Here is a 21,806-nt window from a genome sequence, read left to right as displayed (position 1 = left end):
CCAGTACACACAACTGTGAACAGCACAGCAGCTCCTCCTGATCCTGCAAGCAGCCCACAACTTCTACACGTGGAAGAAAAATATGACAAAGCCCTGAAATTAAAGGACAAAAGACACTGCAGTATCAGCAGCAGCAGCCCGCAACAGCTTGCCAAAGGGGCAGCACAGCTCCCATCCACTTCACTGTGCCAACTCATTTGAGTGCTTTGCCCCTACTAGCACCTCACAGAGGGTTAAGAGGTTTTAGGTGCATGAAGTGGGAGAAGAACTGTTTAATGCAACCAGTAAAGCTTAAACACCACCCTAACAGAGCACAACAGCTCCAACCATAGGGTACCACCTCAGCAGCCAAACCAGCGGGGAGCTGTCTCTCTGCTCTGACGCACGTGGCTGTAGGAGGGCCACGAGAAGGCGGGCAGGTTCCCGTGCGTGGCTGGTTGGAACCTGCTACAGTCTGCTTTTGGGAAGCAGAATTCATTCCCGCTTGCTATAACTTACGCTGCCTGAGGAATACTCTGTGAGCTCGTTTGCTCTCTGCTGCTTCATGTGCTTGCTCCATGCAGCAGCATCCCGGAGGAGCTGTGCTATCTATCCCCACGCACAGCAACAGCAAGGCAAAACGCACCCACTCAACGGCAAGGCAAAGCGCACCCACTCAACGGCAAACAGCTGGAGCTCCACAGGAAAGCTTTGCTCTGAACCAGATCGTTGCATCATGTGAGACAGAACTTGCCTTGCCATCCGGTTTAGGGTTGTTTTACATCTCTTTAAAACACCTGACAGCTCGTGACTGCTGGTTCCCACCTCCTCCCAGGAGAACATCTCCACGACAGGTGCTGCGGTGGGGAGAAGCCCGTCAGGGAGCAGGAGCACCCAATTCCTGCACAGAAAGCCCAGCGGGAAAGATTGTACAGGAGGCAAAGAAGGAAAGGAAAAAAAACTTCTCCCAGAAGACAAGGAACGGTAAGATCTGCTAGGCGGTCTGAATACAGCCACCTGTCCCCAACTGGGCAGCACAACTACACCTGACCTGAAATCAAAACAGCCATAAAAAACAGAGTAGCTCCTATTCCAGAGCTATTGGGCTTTGGCTTGGTCAACAGCAATTTGCCATCCTGGGCCTGTAATTAGGTACTGCTCACAGAACGACGCTAGCCCTGCTTGCCCGGCCAAAAGCCTGACCTGTCGCAACAGCGGCAAGCGAGCGGGACAGCAGGCACAGGAACCGCTGCGTGCAGCAATCGTATTCCTTCTGCATCGCCCACCGTACCCGCATCGAGCGCCGGCTGGAGGAGAGCCCAGAGACAGCAAGAGCAAGGACAGGCGCACTCGAACATTTTCGCACTGCTTTGGAGAACACATTTAAATGTTTCCTATTTGCCTATCATCAATTGTGCACATATTAAGCAAAAATGGTTGGACTGCTGTTGCTCGTAGGGCTGGTGAGCACAGACGAAGGAATACCAACCTTCTCCCCGCCCAGATTCAGCAGACATCCCTGGCTCACCCCCAATTAATGCCAGATAACAGACAGGCACGGGCAGCGCTTTCAAGGAAAGGTGGCACGTGGTTTTTCAGACTGGCAACTCTGTTCGTTTCTGCAGATACCGATTAGCCCTCCTCTCCGACAGCTGCATTAGCCACGTTCAGCCTGTGGACAGAAGCTTTCGAGACCCTAACTGCAAAGCTAAGCCACTTTTCCTGACAAGCATTAAGAGATTTAACACCCAGCATAAAGCAGCTCACGAGCTCTTCAATGGCTAATGTTAAAGCAAAGACCTAAAGATGCAAACTGTCCCTCCCCACACCACCACCCTGGTTGTGCTCCCAGCTCATCCGAGGGCTCAGTGCATGCAGCAGCACCGGCACTGATTTCTCCTGACATCCCAGCAGTAACCAGAAGGTCCATCAGTAGCCAAAGCCATATTTACAGAAGTGTAATGACTCCCTTCTGCGTTTTCTTGGCCACACGCACATCCCCTTCTTTTGTTCGTGGCCTGAGATGCACTGGAGCAGCTGCACCTGTAGCAATTTAAAATATCATGTTTCATCCCTGAAAACAGTATTCTGTTTTGCTTCTTCCGCAACTCCCTTTATTAACAGAAGCATCCAAATGAAAACCCAAACGAACTAACTCTCAACAGGACTTTTGGAAAGCACTATCATAACTGCTGCCTATCAACAGCAGGGCAAAATGTTCAAGCTTTTTAAAAATGGTCACGTAAATCTTCCATTTGCCTTGAGTTCCAGATCCGGACTTTGACTGCAATTACTGCCATTCGTCGTTTCTAGGAGAATTCAGTACTTGTGCCCCATTAAACGCCGTTAAAGGGGATAATTAGCTGGAGACTGACAGTAATTTAGTCAGTTCATTTATCAGAAGGGATAAAAGTAGCCTGAAACACGTTAATACGAGGTTCTAAAAATTGGTATTATTCTATGCCATTGTGCAACTAATATATCAATAGCGTGAGGAACGCAGACTGCGGTGTTAAGCGGAATTACTGGGGTGTATATAATGTTTTGCCTCATAAAGTCTGGCTAGGGCGAACAAATTATTTAGCTCTAATACTACAGCTGAATTAAAAGCTCAAACGTATAAAAGGGTGTATCTAAGAATAAACAGTGGATCACCGAAGCATTTAATCACTGTTTTACTGATCTTCCTGCACTATCTGAACTCGAACTGACTCGTCACACTAAAATCAATGGGGCTAACATACTCATTAAAGATGGCTCTTTTGGAGGAATGAGACCATCAGAGTTTGAAAAATTAATTCTGGGCATAAGAGCTAAAAGCTGCAGCTGTGAATAGGACACGGGCTTGTGCCCAAAGGCTTCCCGTAGGAGCAAGCAACTCTGTAAAAATTCCCTTACCAGAATTTCCCTTGCAATCTTCCACCGAGGGCAAATAGCCGTGACTCCCAAGTACAACCATGTGTCTCTGACCAGGGACACTGGGGTCAGGACTGAACCAGGACCCATAGGTGTACAGCTACGGCTCAAGAACCGCTTAAACGCTGGGCACTGCCACACCAGAGATCTCTGTCCCCACTGCTGGCTGCAGCCTGGCTGTGGCTAAAAATCTCAAACCAACTGTATGTGGTCCTGAGGGAGAGCTCAGCTTTGGATAGCCCTGCTGTCTAGATGTGCAGGAGATAAGCTGCTGAAAGAATTTAGTGCCTAGCATCTATTCTACTTCCACGCCACTTCCCTAGTGGCACTTTCATCCTAAAAAGGGGTTGCTTGAATAAGTAACACACACGTTGGATTTTGAAGACGACAGAGCAGCCTCTTCCCTACTGCCTGTGGGGAAAAAGGCACGGGAGGAGCGAGCTGTCAGATTACAGCAGGGCAGGAGATCTGAATAGCAATACAAATCCCTGAGTTACTTTGCAGTCAAAGAAAAACTGCTCCAACCTGTGCACATCCATGCGGACCTGATCCTGGTACATGCAAAGATACAAGCTCAGACCTGGTCCCAACTGTTTCTGCTGTCTCGCATTGCTCTCTACCTCCTGCAGCAGAGGTTCCCAGCCGGTTCAGGCACTCTGCAAAGCCTTTTGGGGGAGCTGGACGAGGGCCCTTCATTCCCTATGCCTCCCACGCTTCTTTTTCTTATTTATACTCTTTGCTAGTAGTTTGCTGCATCCTCCTGCCAGGCTTCCTTACGTGACTCTGTATCTCAGCTCTGACCTGCACATCTGACACACTGGTCCCGAGACTCATTCCTGGTCTGTCAGTTCAGCTGCGATAGCTTCTGTTTGGCATGCGCAGGCTCCAGACAGGCTCTCCCAAAAGTGAGGACATCAGATTTCTGACTAGGGTTTCAGCAGACTGGCTGGAAAAGGATGTTGCTCAAAAATATTCAAAGATAGCATTTTCTTATTATTATGCAATTATTGAACAAATATTAGAGTGCAAAACTGCCCCTGGGATTGGAAAATGGAATTAAGTCTTCCAACAAATACCAGAAAATGGATCCTGACATCTCTATTAGCAACAAAATGTTTCATGCTTAGAAACCGGTAATCTAACACCCCTCCAGGGAATTCAGAATGGAGAGAAAAATGGTCCAACACAGTATTAGAAGGAAAGAAAGATATATACATAGATTCAAATGAGATGCAAACTGGCTGTGGGGTAGGGAGGGGGGGAAGTCTCTGTGTTGGTCCCACCTCAGTGCATTTACATGCAGTTCGGGTGGCCATTAATGAAAAGCAGTGGCCTAGATCCTCTGACGGTTTCCTCCTGTGCCCAGCAGCGCTAAGCCTGGCATAATCAGGCACAAAAGCATCACCCCATGCAGGGTACATCCTCCAAAACGCTGTTGTGCCAGTAAACTGCATCAATCCCTGCAAGCAGCAAAAAGGGCACAGCTGGGACATGCAACGTGGCTCAGTTTCCTCTGCGTGTGCCAAACTTCAGCTGGTCTTGGAGAGCTCACAGACAACGCGGCTCAGATCAGCTTTTAGGCTGCTCTGGTTCACACAGCTGGCCAAGCTGGTGCTCCTGGACCACGTACTAATACAGAGTGACCAAGCATCCCTGTTTGACCTGAGCAATACAAAAACTGTCCCAGCGCACAAGCTAAAAACTCCAGCATGCTACTTTCTGCAGGACACAGGATTTTCCTGTAGCTCCCGTCTCCAGCCTCAGCCCTGGGAACTAACCGATTCCCAGTGTGGCAGCAGAAGAGCTGAAAACACAAGTCCCAACTGACTCGCGTCATGTAGGTCAAAACGAGGAACGTGGCTTTGCACGGGGTGAAGTATGGGCATGTAACCATACCTGGGGAGCTGTTAGGTTTCAGCAGAAGGGAAAAGTCAGCAGTGCGAGTTTGGTGTCTCCTCCCCAGCTGTGTTTGGCTGTAACACAAACTCGGGCACCACAAGGAACAGCTACCTGGCCAAAGCTCTCCTTTGAAGCTACATTAGGCATTTACTGGCCAGGAGAATAAATAAATGAAGACCTGGTCAGTATTTTGCAGGTGATTTACCTGATTCCTAAGCTGGATTTTAACGATGATATAATTCTCAAAGAAAATACACAGCCTCAAAGGATCAATACACAACCAACAAGACGCCTACCAGTTTGCCTCCTCCTAAGAGTGCTGTTCTCTTAAAATGGCTTACCACAGTCTATTTTAGTCTACATTTAATGATTTTTGAACTTCCAAGGGAGGGGAAAAAACCCCACTGCTTCACCATGTGGTTAAACATTATGCGGCAACATTACTGAAAGACATTACAAAATAACGTTGCTAAAATAAATTCCTGCTTGAACTCTGCCTGTAATATTTTTCAGAAAGCTCAGCACACACTGGCCTTCTTCCCACACAGCACTGAAGCACATACTTAACTCTAACCAGGTACACACTCTTCTTGGAGTCAACAGGACTAATCACGTGCTTCAAGTTATGCATCTGCCTGTAATAGCTAGTTGAACTGAGGGTTTTACACCTAAAAGTTGCACGTTATAAACTGGAAATATTATTTCTGGGTGAACGTATAAATACGTTGGCAGAGATACTTCAAAACCATTTAAGAAATTCAACTCCTTTTAAGACAACACGTCCAGCCCCAGCACACTACTTTGAAAATCTAAAATCAACACGGCACAGTATACTACATATGCATATGGATGCCACACATACTCTATGTGAATGTTTCATGCACACAAAATAGCACAGCAGAATTGCTCTAAACATAAATTGAGACCATATGATATCAGATTTTAGCTGCAGTTTCAACAGCAGCAAATTGCTGGCACTGCCTGCTTATTATTAATCTCAAAAGGCAGTATGAAAATAATATTTTAACCTTTCATTAACATGCTCTTTGCTAATAAAATCATCCCAGAGCCATCCATGCACATAGCTAGTGTCAACTACTTAAAATGCAGAATAAATTAAATGCTACTTACATATGGCGAAGGAATACCCAGCTAACGTCATACAATCTCTAATGTCAGTCCTTACACTGGTGCAGTCCTCACAACTAACATGGCCAAACCCTGTGCTTCATCTTCAGAATATGCCCTTCCACAAGATAAGTCTGATCTACCTGCTCCACTCTCCAATCCCATCAAAAAGATCACAGTCACGCTGGCTCTTGTGCTATGAGTGCCAAAACGAGCTCTGTCACAAGCACTTTGTCTCTACCACTGCAAAACGCCACGGGCATTTATTATCCTACAAGGAGGCCACGTCCCAGTAAAGAAACTGGAGTTCTGTGGAAAGACAGCTGTGAAAGGGATATGTGGGAAGACCGGGGAACCTTGCACACTTACCTACCATTAACAAAACAGTGTTAATAATCCTACTTATCTTCCTAAGGGAAAAGTCACATTGATGAGACAAACATCCTTATCTCCATTTTAATTCACATTCGTGCCCTCTGCTAAAGGAAGGAGCTCACTGAGAGTTTATCTGACTTACTGTTGGTGCATATCCCACTGAAGTCAATAAAGACTCTCGCTAACTTTGCTTTCTTTCCATCAGGCATTGATATTCGTAGCCAAACACAGAGAATGCCAGAAGACATCTTTCCCAAAGAATCATACTTTCCCTTCCCATTTTGCCAAGTATAAGCATTGATCAATATAAAGTTAATTTAGATAGACAGATAAGAGAAGAGACACAGAAGGTGCTGGACATCAAAACACTCATCTGCTAAAAGTTTCTTTCACTACCTGCAGAATAGGGTTCTTGCTTCTCACTGTGAATGAATTCTTTTCTTTCATATTTGGCTCTGATCCACTGTTCCCGCAGCAGTCTGTAAAAAAACAAAAAACAACAACAAAGTAGGAAAAAAAAGTACAGGAAAGGAGATACGGTCCAAGATAAGCTAAGGAAGAACTCATATCATCATTTATTCAATGCAGAACACAAGTGTGATTTAAAAGTCTTCCAAAAATTAAATTGTACAGCCTGGAGTCACAGGTCTCCTCCATTTGCTGTGAGACAACAATAAATCAATTGTTTCCTTTCACACCCAATTTAGTGGAAACTCATGTAATAAAGTTTTCAGCATTAGCAGAACATCCCATTCCCACCCACCCAACTAGCCTCTGTATAAAATTCCCTTAGCGTAAGGACAATTCCAAATGTAATTTCCTCAGACTGGACTCTTTAATAAAAGCGATCACTGAATGAAAAAAAAAAACCAACACAAAACAAAAGAAAAACAAAAGAAAAACAAAAGAAAAAAAATCATTCCCTAAAGCTATAAAAGCAAAAATTGGGTCTGCTTTGAGCAACGCACGCACGTGTCCGCCTTTTGCCAGTTCAAGATGTAGAGATACTGTCTCCTTGTCATGCCTCGAGAGCTTTTCAAAGTTCATGATGTGTTGGGATGAAGTTACACTTAACGATGATGAGTGGAGCTCGCTGGGGGCAGTCCAAGGAGGGGTTCCTGAAAACCCAAGGAGGATGCTAGAAACGCCTGAGACACTTGTGACTCAGTGACCACGGAGCCTGCTGTAAGGTGTCATGCATTTCCCAAACTAGAAACAGAGAATTCAATCCACTGGTCTCCTCTTCAAAATGAGAGCACAAAAGGAGCATGGGACAGTCACATCCCAGGCCATATCCAACCTCTTGGAAGGAAGCAGGGTGTGAGAAATGAAAAAGCATCAAAAACACCGAGAGAACACGTCTGCGTGCCGATGCTAGCACTGAGCCTTGTGGAACATACTGCCCAGACAGAAGAGGGTGGTGGGAACCCAGGTGACAGAGCTCTGCCAAAGTGACAGCCTGCGCTTCTGTATCTCAGCAAAAACATTCCATTATTAAGTGTTTCACTTTTCATATTGAAAATTATATCAGTGATTTACATATCAATGAATTTACTTTCAGAAGGGAAAAAAAAACCCCACAGGCCAAAGATTTCAAAAACTTTTTTGTTATTTTATTTTAGCAGAACTCCTAGAATTAATGAAGGGCACAGCCAGTTTTGATCTGGAATATGCTAGGAGTTGCTTTAAACCATTTTTAATTGCACTCAGCTACTAACTGCCCTAGAATCTTAAATAGCCCAAGCAGGCAGAGAACATGCACAGATAGAAAGCCATGCGTCTTTCCAACTTTACGTTTACAAGTGGCCTACACTGATGACAGTAAAAGATCCCCCAGGGGCCGGCCATGCTCTGTAAAACCCACCACACTTGAACATATCAGTTGCTGTGCTAAGGAAAATTGTTGATATGTTTGAAAATCTCTTTTTTTTTTGGCTCACAATGCAAATTAAAGACTATTTTTTCAGTAGAAACATTCCAGAAATGTTCAAAGAAGATAAGCGTATTACTGTTGCTTATGAAAATTCATCTGGAAGGACAGCTACCAACTTCATCAAATTTGCAAGATGCTATTCAACCAGAACTGTGGGTGCAACCAGTTTCCTGGTGGTAAAGAAGCAGATAATTACACATATTTTCTCCCACCCATTGTTTCATCTCTTTGGTTGGGGGCACCAGCCTTCTCCTACAGGAGACACAGGAAACACCACAATGCCACTGTGCCTGAAACTCAAATGTGAGCCACTTGTACTATTGTGATAGAAATCTACTGAATCTGCCTTTCCCTCTTTATTCCAAGTTTTCAAAACTGATCTTTGCCTGTTACATGCGTATCTACAAGCTAAGACTGTGAACCTCAAAGAACACCCCTCTCCCTTCTGTTGTCACCTTGTGATACACGCTGGTCTCGAGCACAACCTACGTTCAGTTGGTTGCAGGAGGTTGAGACAGGCTTTGTAGAAGTGCGCAAGGCGGGTGTTCTGGGTTACGCCGGGTGTCCTTTCTAGATCAGATATCTAACACATCATTATCTTTACCTGCAGGAGACTAGATCTGGTGACCCAAAAGGTAGCCTTTAATCACCTACTTCTATGGCTCATCAACAAAACTACTAAAACTTAATCACAAAATCAGCACAAATACTTAAAAGTTGTTACTGTGCTTCCGTTTTTTTCAGCCTGGCTGCTGCAGACAGCTTGCAATCGCTATAGCCAAACTCGGGCCTTTTCAACAACACGATTAGGGATTTAACTCTAAGAAAGAAAATTCACACCACCTTCAGCTCCAGCTGACTTCAGCAGATTCAGCAGGAGCTGCAGCTGTTCAGAGTCTCTGAAAGTCAACCTTCCTATAGAATGTTTAAATACAGTATAAATTAAGGTTCATGTGCAGCAGTGGGAAAACATTCTCTTGCTGTATAAAGCCAATACTACAACAGAGACACTCTGCTGGTCTCACGCCTTCGGGAACACCGTTCGGCAGCGACTTATCTCCCGTGGCACTGTCAATGACAGTTCAATGTCTCCACAGCTTTTGTGCATGTGAGTGCAGATCCAGAAGCCACGAGGCGCCTAGCCCAAACCGGCGTCCCAAGAGGCCATCCAGCTGCCAAACACTCTCGATAACCTCAGCCGGTGTTCGGGCTGGATCCTGACGGGCTCTGATGGCAACTCTCAAGGACGACAGGACTCCAGCCATGTGACTTGCCCAGCCCACACTGCCTTCTGACAGCTTGAACATTCCTCCCCGTTCCTTTTCATCACAAGTCCAGGATCCTTCAGCAGCAGTTCCTCCATAACCAAGATGCACCAGAGAAGCCCACCATTAGGACAATTCAGTGCAAGGCCAGCGACTGCAGTCTCTGCGCCACAGGTTATTCAGAGAAAGTAGAACAACTCCAGCAAGAGAAACAGAAAGAGAGACCTGAGCGGGACAGCCAGCAGTCTGGCATCTCCCTTCAGTGGGACAGAGATGCTGACCGGCAACTTGACCGTACTCACTACGACGGACTCGGGGCAAACCTGCCACAAGCAACCGCTTGCAAGTCTGGATTTAAAACCTGGTTTCACTGACACAGCCTAGATGAATTTAAAAAGGAACAGGAATCCGTCCTGGTATCCATGGGATCTGAAAGTAATTAGAGGGCAGGGCCAATCCAAAGCCCCCTTAAGCCAGTTAGTCTCTCTACTATTTTCAGTTGACTTCAGATCTGATCTCCGTTTCATTTTAAGTATGCCTTTAGGGACCTTCTAGGCATTTGCTGCTGAGAGAATTCTGTGTTTTGCTTGAACTGTATTTTCCTTGAGGTAAAGATGTACGTACATAACCTGGGGCAGATATCACGTGCCTGGTACAGGACCTGCTGTCCAAAACTCCTTTTCTTTTCAATTGAGTTCTGTGAACAGAAATGATTCTAGCAATAGCCTTATGGTATTTTATCGCATTTTTGGCGAAGGGATATGTAGCAAGTACACAGTTCGCATTTGCTAGAAAAATATAACTGTATCATTCCTAAACTGAGGAGATGCACAGCTTTTGGGATCTAATCCAAAAGCTTTAACAGCCCACCTAAAGTCTGGCAGGCTGCTGGTTACAGGGAGTATGTCATTTTTGGCAATTAGAACAGAAAGGTCTTTGTAATTAACAAGATAAAAACCTGGGAGCAGGGAACAAATAAAAAAATTAATGGAAGACCACACTTCCAATGGAACAAGTAAGAAAAAGTCCACTGAACACAATAGGACTGGGCTGCTCTGGGGCGACGGCAGAACGAGAGGCTGACGAAGTACTGCCAGCACTAACTCCAAACCTCATTTAAAAATACTTGTTTGCTTTCCTGGCCACCCACATAAAACGAAGCACGCTCCATCAAAAGCACAGTGGAGCACTTCTGTCTTGGACCCACAGAAGCCAAAGAAACAGCTGACACAGGCTCGGGAGAAGCCTTTCTGTCGTCGCAAAAAGCGCCATGGGAAAATGGTTCTTATGCTCAAGTAGCTTAATATTAAGTTATCGCTGTGTGGCTTCATTGTGCTGCACGCAGGAAATCTGGTCAGCAAAATTAATAGCCTCCAGCTCATTCTTGCACAAGATCCCGCAGCTGGACTGCTTTTCCCAGGATGCTCTGTGGTTTCCCTGCTACTGATCTACCATGCAGAGCGCAGACACCGCGTGGCCGCGACGGCTCGTTGGACACGTAGCCCAGGCAAGAAGCCCGAGCCAGAAGTGAGAGGGGCCCAAAAGACAAACACCAAACGTCATGGCTCTCTGCATGTCATTGCTTGGCTCGATGGTGGCCCACAAGAAAGACAGAACAGACGCATGTGATCCAGAAATGTCTTTTCCAAAAGTCAAATTTGTTGCTTCTGGAATTTGACAGAGGTTTTTCCAACCAAAAAAAAAAGGGGGGGGGGGAAGAAAAGGCAAAAAAGGGAAAAAAAAAAAAAAACACACACAGCTTTTCACAGGCAGCTTTGTGGACACAGCTATGCCAAGTTGCTGTCAAGCAATAATTTTAATGAAATTTTAAGTCCAAGTCCAAATTTTTCCTTAGAGTGTAAGAAAAACCATTGCAACTTAGAGTATTAAGTCCATCTAGCCTCAGAGCCTGTCTCTACACCCTTTCCTATCTGATTTGTGTCTGCTAAGTCCCCGCTGGGAGGACTCGCATTCAAATGGCTTTTGGAGGCCTGGGGGCTTGATCCAGGCACTCTGTGCCCCAACCCCGGCGCTGCCGAGCCCCTGGGAGCGACACGCCATCTGCCCCAAAAACCCGTGGCCAACAGCAAACATCTGGAGGGGCGAATAGGGATGGGATTTTTGGCTATCCAAGCATGAAATCTCCCATCATGGATATGAGGAACTTAAAGCTGAATTTGCATAGGAAGAATTATAACATGCCTAATTAAAATCCTGCATGATCCAGTTTACCACAACACTGTTTTCCAGAACGGTGAAACGTTTAGATTAAAAATATGTAGGAAACTCAGTACAATTTTAACCCAGTTGCAATTTCCTCTGGAAATCAAAGGAATCAATACGAATTAACAGGCCTATGAGCTAGTGACAAGGAGAAAACAAACCACAAGTGGGGAGGTCTCCACTGCCAGTCAGGATCGAAGGAGGGGTGAGGGCAGACTACAGGCACTCGTGATGGCAGCGCTATACGCAGGCCGAGATTTCGGGAGGCCGAGTGTGCAATTTGGGCTATCACAGAAGGATTTAATGCTCAGGAACTGATGTGCAGCCACTCCTGGAGAGGCTGCACCTCAAGCTCTATAGCTAGGACATCAGGCACTTCAGAAAGCCTCGGATGTAAAATCTGAGCACCCTTACGAACAAGCAGGAGCCAGAGCCAAACGCTCAACCGCAACGCTTAACAGCCAGAGGTGCGAGGAGGTTTACCTATGAAGTATCAGTACCAGGCGACACTACTGTCGATGCTGCATCTTCTTCCCACGCGCAGCTTTCCCAGCTGGGCCCTGGGATGTGCCTGACGTGACCCGCGGCTTGGGAAGGGCATTGCCCCCCTTCAGTGTCCGGGGGAGCCCATGGGGCACAGGGCTGCGCTCACGATGGCAAGCGAGGGCTGAGAGACAAGGCAGCCGGTCCACGCCACAACCCGACGCATCACACGTTTGTATTACTGCAACCCCAAAGGGTCCCAAGGGGCCAAGCACTGCACACAGGCTTGCTGTGAATTTACAGCCTGAATAACTGATGGGTGAGAAGGTAGGGAGAGACAGAAGGAAGAGCAGCGGCAAGGAAGGAGGCAGGATTTCTGAAAAACTGCTGGTGATTGACAGGTTCCTTGAACAGATTTCCAAGAGGGCACCGACCATGTAACTAGCCACCAGCAACCCGTTTGCTGGAAACGGCCTCACAAGAACCACAGACAAGAGGTAGACACCACGTCTGGGCTCTTACTAAAACACTGCTTCTGTTCTGAAGTGAGTAAGGGGGACACAACAGCATAAGGAGAAGATTTGTCCCAAAGAACGAAGCTTTAGACAGAAATCATCTTCTTCTGCCCCCCATAATCCTTAGGAATCCTTGAGTCCCAAAGCTATGCCTACATTTCATAAAATGGGCTCGGTCCATAGACGTGCACAGAAGAACTAATGTCCCAGCAGTGATGCTTCTAGAATTTCCAATTATCTTAATATTTCTAAGGGATAAAAAGTTATAATCCTCCCAAACTCCAGGGAGTATAGCACAGCCTGTGCTGGGGAACCAAAACGGAAAAGGGGTCTACCAAGTTAGAAATCAGTAATTAACCAGAGAAATTGCACCACAAGGACGAGATCCTATCTCCTCCCTTACAAGGGGTGAAGAGCCCATCGCAAAGCCTGCCTGGTCAGGAGGCACCTCCACGACGCTTTCACTGGGCTCCGCTTCAAACCCAAAGAGCGTTTCTGTTCTCAGTGTCACTATGTGGACTGACAACTTATTTTCTCCAGGGAAGCTCTGCTCTGTGCAAGCATTCATATCTGCTGGCTCCAGACCGCCATTTTGTGACTCTCCCACAAAGGCGCCCCTGACAGGTGACCCAGCAAGAAGCAGCAAAACAGCTTTCCAAGTGCCCTGCGGGGAAACCCCCCCCCCCCCCCCCCAGTGCTGGTATGTTCACATACAGATGGGAACAAGCCAAAAACAACAGCCTTGCACTGGCATGACAGAAACCAGGTGAAAATTTTTGCATCCTAAACCTTCATTGGGCCCCACATGTGGGATGGGAAGGCATCAGCCTGACTTCCAGAGACCAGAAGGAGGTAGTGGGCTTAGCAGCTCTACTACCAAATGAACCAAACTTCAAGCTGTAAAGGAGGAAAAAAAAAATCCAGGGCATTACTAGGACACTTTCTCTCACCACATTTTAATTGTACTGTAATAGTGAGCCACTTTTTCTGCCAATAGCCTTTCTTCTTTAGATGACTATTTAGATGACTCTTCGAGACTTCAGCTTCGCTGAAGCTGAAGCAGCTCTGACTGACATCTCATCTCTTTCTAGATAAGACAACTGCCCAGTACAACTCATACTATTTCATTCTTCCCCATTTTTTCAGCCAAGGCACTCATATTATATATTTAAGCGTTCTGTTTAAGGACCAGATGTTGCTCCCACTTATTCAAGCACAGACAGAGGAATAACAGATTGAAATGATGTCCAGGGAGCTTTGCAAAGCTGAGTAACGCACTGCAGCTGACATGCAGTTCCCCGTAATGACGCACAGCGTTCCTGAATCAAGCAAAGAGGCAACATAAACAGCTGTTAAGTACTGGGCAGGGGCATGGATGTACTTCCAGGACTGCAAAAGCCAAGTAAGAGCTCATCTCTATCTTGTAACAACCGAGCATGTGGCCAAACAAAGCCTTTCCCTTTGCCTTTACTAAAAAGCATTGCTACATTTCCCTTTTTGTTCACTGGGAACTCAAAACTTGATCCTGTGCTTGCAGCGGCTCTCTCTGTTGGTACAGAGAACAGAGAGACATCAGGAGCCAGGATGTCACTTTGCGCCACTGCTCTGCAGAGCGGGCCCCAGGCCCACGCCTTTCAATAACTGCTTGAACACCCCAAATGCTGCTGTACCCAGATGTTACTGTTTTCTGCATACTCCTCTGCTTCCAGACATGCAGTGCCTCGTCCTGAGCAGAGGCGGGCTGATACGGGCAGCAAATACATGGCCTGAATTCCCGCAGACAGCTAAACAGCCAAATACAGACTGTCCTGTCTTAGCCCATCCTTGCCTTTCACAGGCACAATCACATACATCACCTGTAATGTAGCTGTCGGTGAGCAGCCTCCTGTCACCAGCAGTGTGTATCTGTCCCAGAACAGGCTTTCTTACAGCTCTCAATCTGCTACCATGGGATGGAGCTGGGGCATGACCACACAGGATCATTCAAAAAGGGTTTTTGTGGTTTACGGTCCTCACCCAACAGCCTTTGTGTCAATGGTGTGGTGTAGCAGGAGCAAAGTCTGGTACTAATTATTTCAGCCTCAGGGACTCCCCAGTGGTGCAAAAGTTGGCTGTTCTGCTCGCTGCTCCTCATGCATGAATCAAGTTGTTGAAAATAGGGAAGGAGAGGAAACAAAGGGACGGTTTTTGTCTGTTTGGGGTTTTTTGCCTATCCACAGCCGCAAATTTTCCCTGGGCAATTCCAGAGCACTCCTCCAACTTCTCTAATCTTTGCCAAGTTTCTGACAGAGCCAGAAAGCCACAATGGGGTTTCTGGAGGAGGCAGAAGCCAGATGCAGCAGGCAAACACCAAGTATTTTCTAGGGAATCCAACATAACACTGTAGGCGAGAAGACAAAAGGACAAGCTGGCTCTGGAGCATTTCTTCCATCTTGTGCGAACTTGGCAATTCTGCAAGAAACCAAGGCAAATGGATTCCAGAGGAAGCATTATACAACGAAGGTGCTTAAAACGAACAAACAGCCCTTCTTCGCTGTGCTTTGTGTGTCGGCATCCTGTAGGGCCGCGTTCGACGGCAGTTCTCAGAAAGCGTGCCCAGCCCTTCCAACACGGGTTGCCATAATTACAAGTATCAAAACCCCTAGATGCTGCAGAATGCAGGTCGGCCAAAAACAGCACGGTGCCAGCAGTGGCAGGAGGCACTCTCCTGACTGCCTCACGGCAGTGCCATACAGGGCTGTGACCTGGGAACTAGTAATGCTGCTACAGTGACGGGACTCAGCATGATGCAGGAAGAAAGCTAAATATATCCCATACCCTTTTAAAAAGCAGCAATTCCCTACTCTCGCTTAGCACGTATCCATCTATTGGCACAGAAAGCCTCTAACTAGAGAAAGAAAAATACAACCTGGCACATCACCCTTGAAACATTCCCAACACTTGATGTACCTGCAGCTTCTTCTACCACAGTACAGTGTCACAACACGATGGGTTACTGCAAGAGAGCACATCTGTACCAACCCGTCCTGCTGCTATTGCGGAGAGCCAGCAGCGCTGGCTGGGAGAACATCTATATAAACAGAGCTCCAGGCTCCCTCGGCAGCTCAGAAATTGGGGCATCCGAGCTGAAACATGGCCCAAGGCAAAACATCCGCAAGTCGGGGGTACAAAACAGCCAGAAATCGGCCCACGAGCAGCAGCTTGCAGGAGGATTAGCCTTGCCTCATCCCCCTAACTGAACAAAAAAACCAACCAACGCCTTCAACACCCCCTGTTTCTGATGGGTTAAGAGCTGCCACACATATCTCTGTCAGGCATCGGGAAACAGCTGCAGAGAAAGGTGGCAACTGCACCCCCTCCAGCCCAGCCGGCCAAAAGCCCAGCACCGCCTGCCTGTGCTGAGAGATGGCCCCGACAGGGCTGTGGTTGGAAGCCGGCTACCGCTCTGCAAAGCTCCCCAGAGCACAACTGCACCACAGGACGAAAAAAGAAAAACACAGCAGCAGCAAAGCCCAAGCTGCATTATCAAAGGAAGTCAAACTAGCAGAGCTCGGAAAGAGTCACAGACGTTTCTGCCAGCCCCAAAGCAGAAGGAATGGAAGTGCCTGAGGTCATTAAGCTGCCTGAGCAGCAGGGCAAGCTTTGGCTGCCTTTCAGCCTGACCCGTGCAAGGAGAGTAGGGTGTGATTTGTACCCACATCTCCAAATACCCCCGGCTGCAGAGGGACCTTCTAACCAGACACCCCCACCTGAGCTCTGCACCCCGTCAGGTGAAGCATCAAAAAGTACTAGGATTCTGTTCCTCGCAAAGATTTAAACAAACAACTTCGATCCCAACAGGGCCCTACCCTATAATAACAAAAATAGCAGCTCGAGCTGGAGTATAATGTTTAATTCAGTTTAGCTGAGACTTAAGATAAAACAAAATAAACAAAAAGCCGTCAGTAGGGCTCGCATATGAATTTCACTCCCATTGCACTGAACTACAGCCATTTCACTGTACTTTAATTCAGAGGAAGGATATTAAAATGATGCCACTGAATGTAGTGCATGGAATTACAGCCAGCTAGATCGGCTTTGTATAAGCCCCCTCCATTTCTGACTCTTTACGGCTTAGTAGCTGCCCTCTGATGTGGGAATATCAAGGTTGCCTCAGAGCTGTACTGACCTCCCACGCTGCTGACCATCCACCACTTCCAGTGAAGCAAAAAGGATGCATCTCTGCTCAAATACAGAGCTTGCAAATTGTTTTGAGATCCTCAGGGACAAAATCTCACCTAGAACTTTGTTTCTCCTAACAAAGACAACAGCAACAACACAGCTATACTAGGTGAAAGTCTTGCCTTTCCATCCACAAGTCTTCAAATAGTGCAGCTGACTGCTGGAATTTTGGATCTCAGCAAAAGAAACACAGTACGGGTTCCTCTCAGGACCAAACAGTTCAGGAGAGCTGCCCGTTTATCACAGGACAGAATTCACCTTGTACTTGCACAGCTATCAACTCCTTCTGTAATCTGAGTAATGTGACTACCTTGCAGTCCACTTTTTCTTCTTTGTATCAAAGAAACTAAGGAGAAGGCAAAAGGAAATACGCACGAATAACACTCCAGCAAAAGGCTTCCAAAAACCTGTAGATTTTTGGTTTCAACTCAAAGCCAGGGAGAAGCAGGGGAGAAACTAGCAGCAATTTCTTTTAGTAGATGCACCATGTTAGGAAGTGGAATCTACTTACACAGCAAGATGCAAGACGCAGTTGATACACAAGGATGAAAAAGGGCACTAGAGCCCTCTGCAAGGGGCATCAGAGACCCTGCAGGGATGCTGAGACATGCATCACAACGCAGAAGAAACCTGCAGCCACCGAACCCTGCAGTAAGGGGATACTGCTGTCCTTGGGCTGCCAGTTCTGGCAGTCAGGGGAGAAAGAAGTAGGATCTTTTGAGAGCGGAGAGGAATGGATCAAGTTTGTGTCAACGCCTGTAGGAAAGCGTCCTTGTTTCAGTCGTGCCTGAGCAAGATCGAGAGAATTGCTGAAGATAAAAGACAACACCTTAAGCGCCTATGCAATGCTGGCCAATACCTGATCCCTAACCTGGGGACAGGTTTGCTTCTTGGTTACATGCTATGGTATCCTCCTGAAGCTAACACTCTAGGACCAAAAAAGAAATAGAATTATTCAGACAAGACACATCCTTGAAAAAGGGACAGTCGCACTAGCTGCAGGAAGCCTGGTCATGACAGCATAGCACCTCTGCAGCTGGGTGGGGAGGCCAGTGTTAAGCAGATGAAAAGCATCCTGTCAACTGAGCACAGACAAGAAAGAGACGCCAGAGTCTGTCCCTGACTGTCACAAATCCCCTTCAGCTCCTCCAGCCACCAGGTTTGAGACGTCATTTTTCTGTGAAGAGTCTTTACTAAACAAGAGTCCTGATCTTTCTGGTCCTTACCCACACAAGCACTTCTGAATTCCTAGGAAATCCTATTGATTCTAGATGTGAACTGTCTTCCCCACCTGAGTCCCAGGTCCTGGCACAGATTCCACAAACCAGCACCCGGGGTGACGCTTTAAGGTTAGTTCAAGGTGGGAGCCGCACCTGAAAGGTGCCAAGCTCCTGACATGACCAAACAAATATGGGTCCTTCCCTCTATCCCCCTTGAGAGAGACAGGGTTAGAAAAAAAAAAATAGTCATTTCACCAAAGCTACTTTTTCTCCTCTGAAATGGAAAAAAAAAAAAAAGGGGGGGGGGATTTGTCATGTTACAGCTGAATTTGTCTTCTCCCTATGATAAACACTACAAGACTTAAGGACTCCATGGGATCGCTCTGGCTGGGACTACATCTTGCTGTTCAGCTTTTCTTGGGCTGCCTCCCATAAAAGCACAGGTGTTTGAGCAACAGGAAAGGTAAGAGGAAGAGACTTTTTTCCTTGAGAAAAATGATCCCACCAAGATGATCACAATGCACTCAAAGTGTATATACAGTAGCTTTGCCAACCCTCAAATCATTTCTCTAATTGTAGGAACTGTGGAAGCTGTTGCCAGAAGCCATTTTAGATCAAAACCAAGATCTGCCAACATTGTGCGAATGAGTGATTTTTTAATCATCAGGCCAGACTGTGCTGTTCACACCTGGGCTTTCCCAAATTTAGCATTTTAGCATTATCAAATAGTGGGTAACGGATGCATCACAGAGATGCTTCACCAGGACAACAGGAGCTCTCTCTTTGCTTCTCTGTAAAAGACTTTTTGCATAACATAGGAAGACAATAACTCTTCTTAATAGCTATTATAACAGGATTAAAACTGCAGATAAAAATCACCTTGAGGATGAGCGCAGACACTCATGAACGGAACCCTTTAGCCCACCTTTACTACGGTTTCAGATCCGGTGACTAAAGCAGAGCCTCCCTACTTAACGGCTTCTTGTACAAGGAATCCTACAATTCCTTCCGGTATTTCCGTTCTGGGCATCTCTTATGATGTCTGAATATATCAAAAGGCTGCTCAGAGACTCACAAATGGACTGGACCTTTTCATACCCACTGCCACCTTGCTGAAGCTCTCTTTTCAGCCAATAACACCCATTTAAACGATACTGGGATGGACATCAGGTGCTATTACTCTCATTAACTGGCTAATACTAAAACCTTGGCTCTGGAAATTATGTCCTTCAGAGACCCAATCCTGTGAAGTACTGATTTTACAAAGATACACCCGTGGCACTCTGCAAGACTGGACTCTAGGACATAATCTCACTGAACAAACAATTTCAGTTTATCTCCTTGCTCTCTAAATGGTACAAGTTCTGGCTGCTCAGCTGTTTCGGTCTACAAGATCTGCTTGAGCTTTCTAGGGTTGTTTACTCTACACTGCATGGGATAAAAACGTCTTTTCACCTAGCTTAGGATGCGCTTTGTCACTTAGAAAAAAAGAAAATCCACAACTTTGGCACTAATAAAAACAACATTTTCATATTACAAGTAACCTAGCGCCTCATACATCAGATAAGCAAGTTACACTTTAACGTGGAAGGGCTATTTGAAGAGGTAGAGGAAATCAATGGGTAGAAATTGACATTTTCATAGCCTTAGAAACTTTGAAGGGTCTAGGGAATAGACAAACTATTGACTTCCCTGCATCATGCAATTGTACTTATTAAATAAGATCCCAGGTGTAGTATAAACTCTACCACAAGCATTCCAAAGAACAAAGATTTTCAGGGCCTTTGGTAATGGAACCCCCACTGTGATAAAAAAAAAAATATATGTATCATGGTAAAACTGAAATATTGCAGAGGCTTCAGCTGCACAAACAAATAAACGTGGTTTAGCAGCAAAGGTATTTACTTACTGACAGTCGAGAAATGTTGGCTTGTAATAAAACGGTGGCATCTTAGATTCATATTTTGCTTTTGCTACATTGTTCCCATTCGAAGCCATAAACTGTAACAAGAAGAGAAAAGCAGAAAGAATTAAGAAACGTTAATGGTGTTCTCCCTCATCCTCCTCTGCTTCTACAGAGCAATAAAATAATTGGGACGAGGCCCTTCTTCGCTCACTGAAAGGCTTTCCTGGGACTGTGCACAGGAGGAACACTGCAAGGGCTATGCCTGCAGGCCAGGGCTCAGAAATTAACCTTAGAGACCCATCGACATCCAGGCTATAAAGCACTTCACAGAGATCGCATCCATGACACAGGCTGGTTCATTTTGGAGACAGTGCACAGAGAGCTGCTGGTATTCAATGGCCCAGAGCAGTTTGCTTAAAACATATAGAGCAAATGCTATCAAATCATTTTGAATCGGCTGCCAGTAATTCGAGCTGCTGTCGCTCCCAGGAGCTGTGCTATCCATCGGGCAGGGATCACAGGGTTATCAGAGCCATGAGAATTAATCTCACCCCCTGAGACCAGAAGCTTCATCTGCTTAATATCCCTGGGGACGGGTTCTAGCCCCAGTCTCATGTGCACAGTCTCCACAGGAGCAGAAGGCAGTAACTGGTCCCACTTTGGTCTCATGCATGTCCCACTTCCAGGCTGGGGAACACACTGGCTCCCAGGGAATCCAGCACAGAAATTAGGCAAACCAGAGGGCAGAACCTGACACCAACTTTAAGTCTCCATATGTTAAGACTCCAGCAAGGTAAAAGTCTCTGATAGTAAGCCCTATGCTATTTGCTTTGGTGAGGATTGCATCAATTTTTCCAAACGGATTCAATTATTTTTGGCAAAACCAAGCCAGCAACCACAGAAAGGAGCTTGTAGGGGATAACAGAGCATGATGATGTGTTGCTCTACAGAATCGTCTTCAGCAAACGCTCGCTTCTCATGCGGAGCCTAAGGGCTGGCCTAACAGCCCTGGAAATTCAACCCCCCCGTTACTCTCCGTAGACCTGCTAACGAACGAGGCTCACAGACTGAACCAGGCAGAACACAGTAGCCTGCAAGCTGGCCATGGCTTCAAGATCTCTCGTGCCATTTTACTGAGCCCACTGGGTTTGGGTGAAGCCAAGGGCTAAGAGCCACATCTGACTACCAACCAGCACTCAGATCTCTCCCACTGGCGAGTGGTTAAAGGCCTACACAACGCCATGAGGGCCAAGCCAGTAATCTCTGACTAGTGCTGGCAAGTGCTGGCTTCCTTCATGCTGCCGTTCCTTGGTGATGATGCATTCCTGTTCCCATGGATGTCAACCGCCCACTTGAGTTTTACCATCAGCTGCTAAAGAAGTGGTCTACAGTGCTCTCCATCTTTTATAAAGTAACCCAACAATGCAGTTACCAAAGTTGTTTATGGCAGGATAAACCTCACTTATCCTATTTCACCTTGGAATTGGAAGAGTCTTTGATTACTTCTTAAATTTAACTTCTTTAATTAAACAATGAAAAGGTGCTATTACAGTGTTTCAAGTTACAACAGAGATATTAAAAGAGGAAATCCTTTGAAAAAGGAGAACAAGGACAGAAACAAAAGTCTACCATTAACTACTTTATTTACTGTTGATAGCACAAAGCAGCATGAAGCATTTTCTGAACTTGCAATTCTCAGGCAAAGCTTTGAGACCAGGACCGGGTCTAGACCTACACGTCCAG

General features: G+C 46.3%; 1 protein-coding gene across 1 annotated transcript in view; it reads right to left on the bottom strand.

The window, feature by feature from the left end:
• The window catches only part of ADAP1 (ArfGAP with dual PH domains 1), an 80,984-nt gene that overhangs the window by 45,311 nt on the left and 13,867 nt on the right, over positions 1-21,806 (bottom strand). The window contains exons 3-4 of the mRNA XM_068908444.1: positions 20,067-20,158; positions 6,694-6,776 (exon numbers count right to left, since the gene is read on the bottom strand). Of these exons, the coding sequence (XP_068764545.1) occupies positions 6,694-6,776; positions 20,067-20,158 (175 nt within the window). The remainder of the gene's footprint in view (positions 1-6,693; positions 6,777-20,066; positions 20,159-21,806) is intronic.

This window comes from Struthio camelus, chromosome 15 (assembly GCF_040807025.1).
Source record: "Struthio camelus isolate bStrCam1 chromosome 15, bStrCam1.hap1, whole genome shotgun sequence".
In the NCBI taxonomy this organism is placed as follows: domain Eukaryota; kingdom Metazoa; phylum Chordata; class Aves; order Struthioniformes; family Struthionidae; genus Struthio; species Struthio camelus.
The sequence above is the reverse complement of the archived record's forward strand: the minus strand, read 5'-3'. Positions and strand labels throughout refer to the sequence as shown.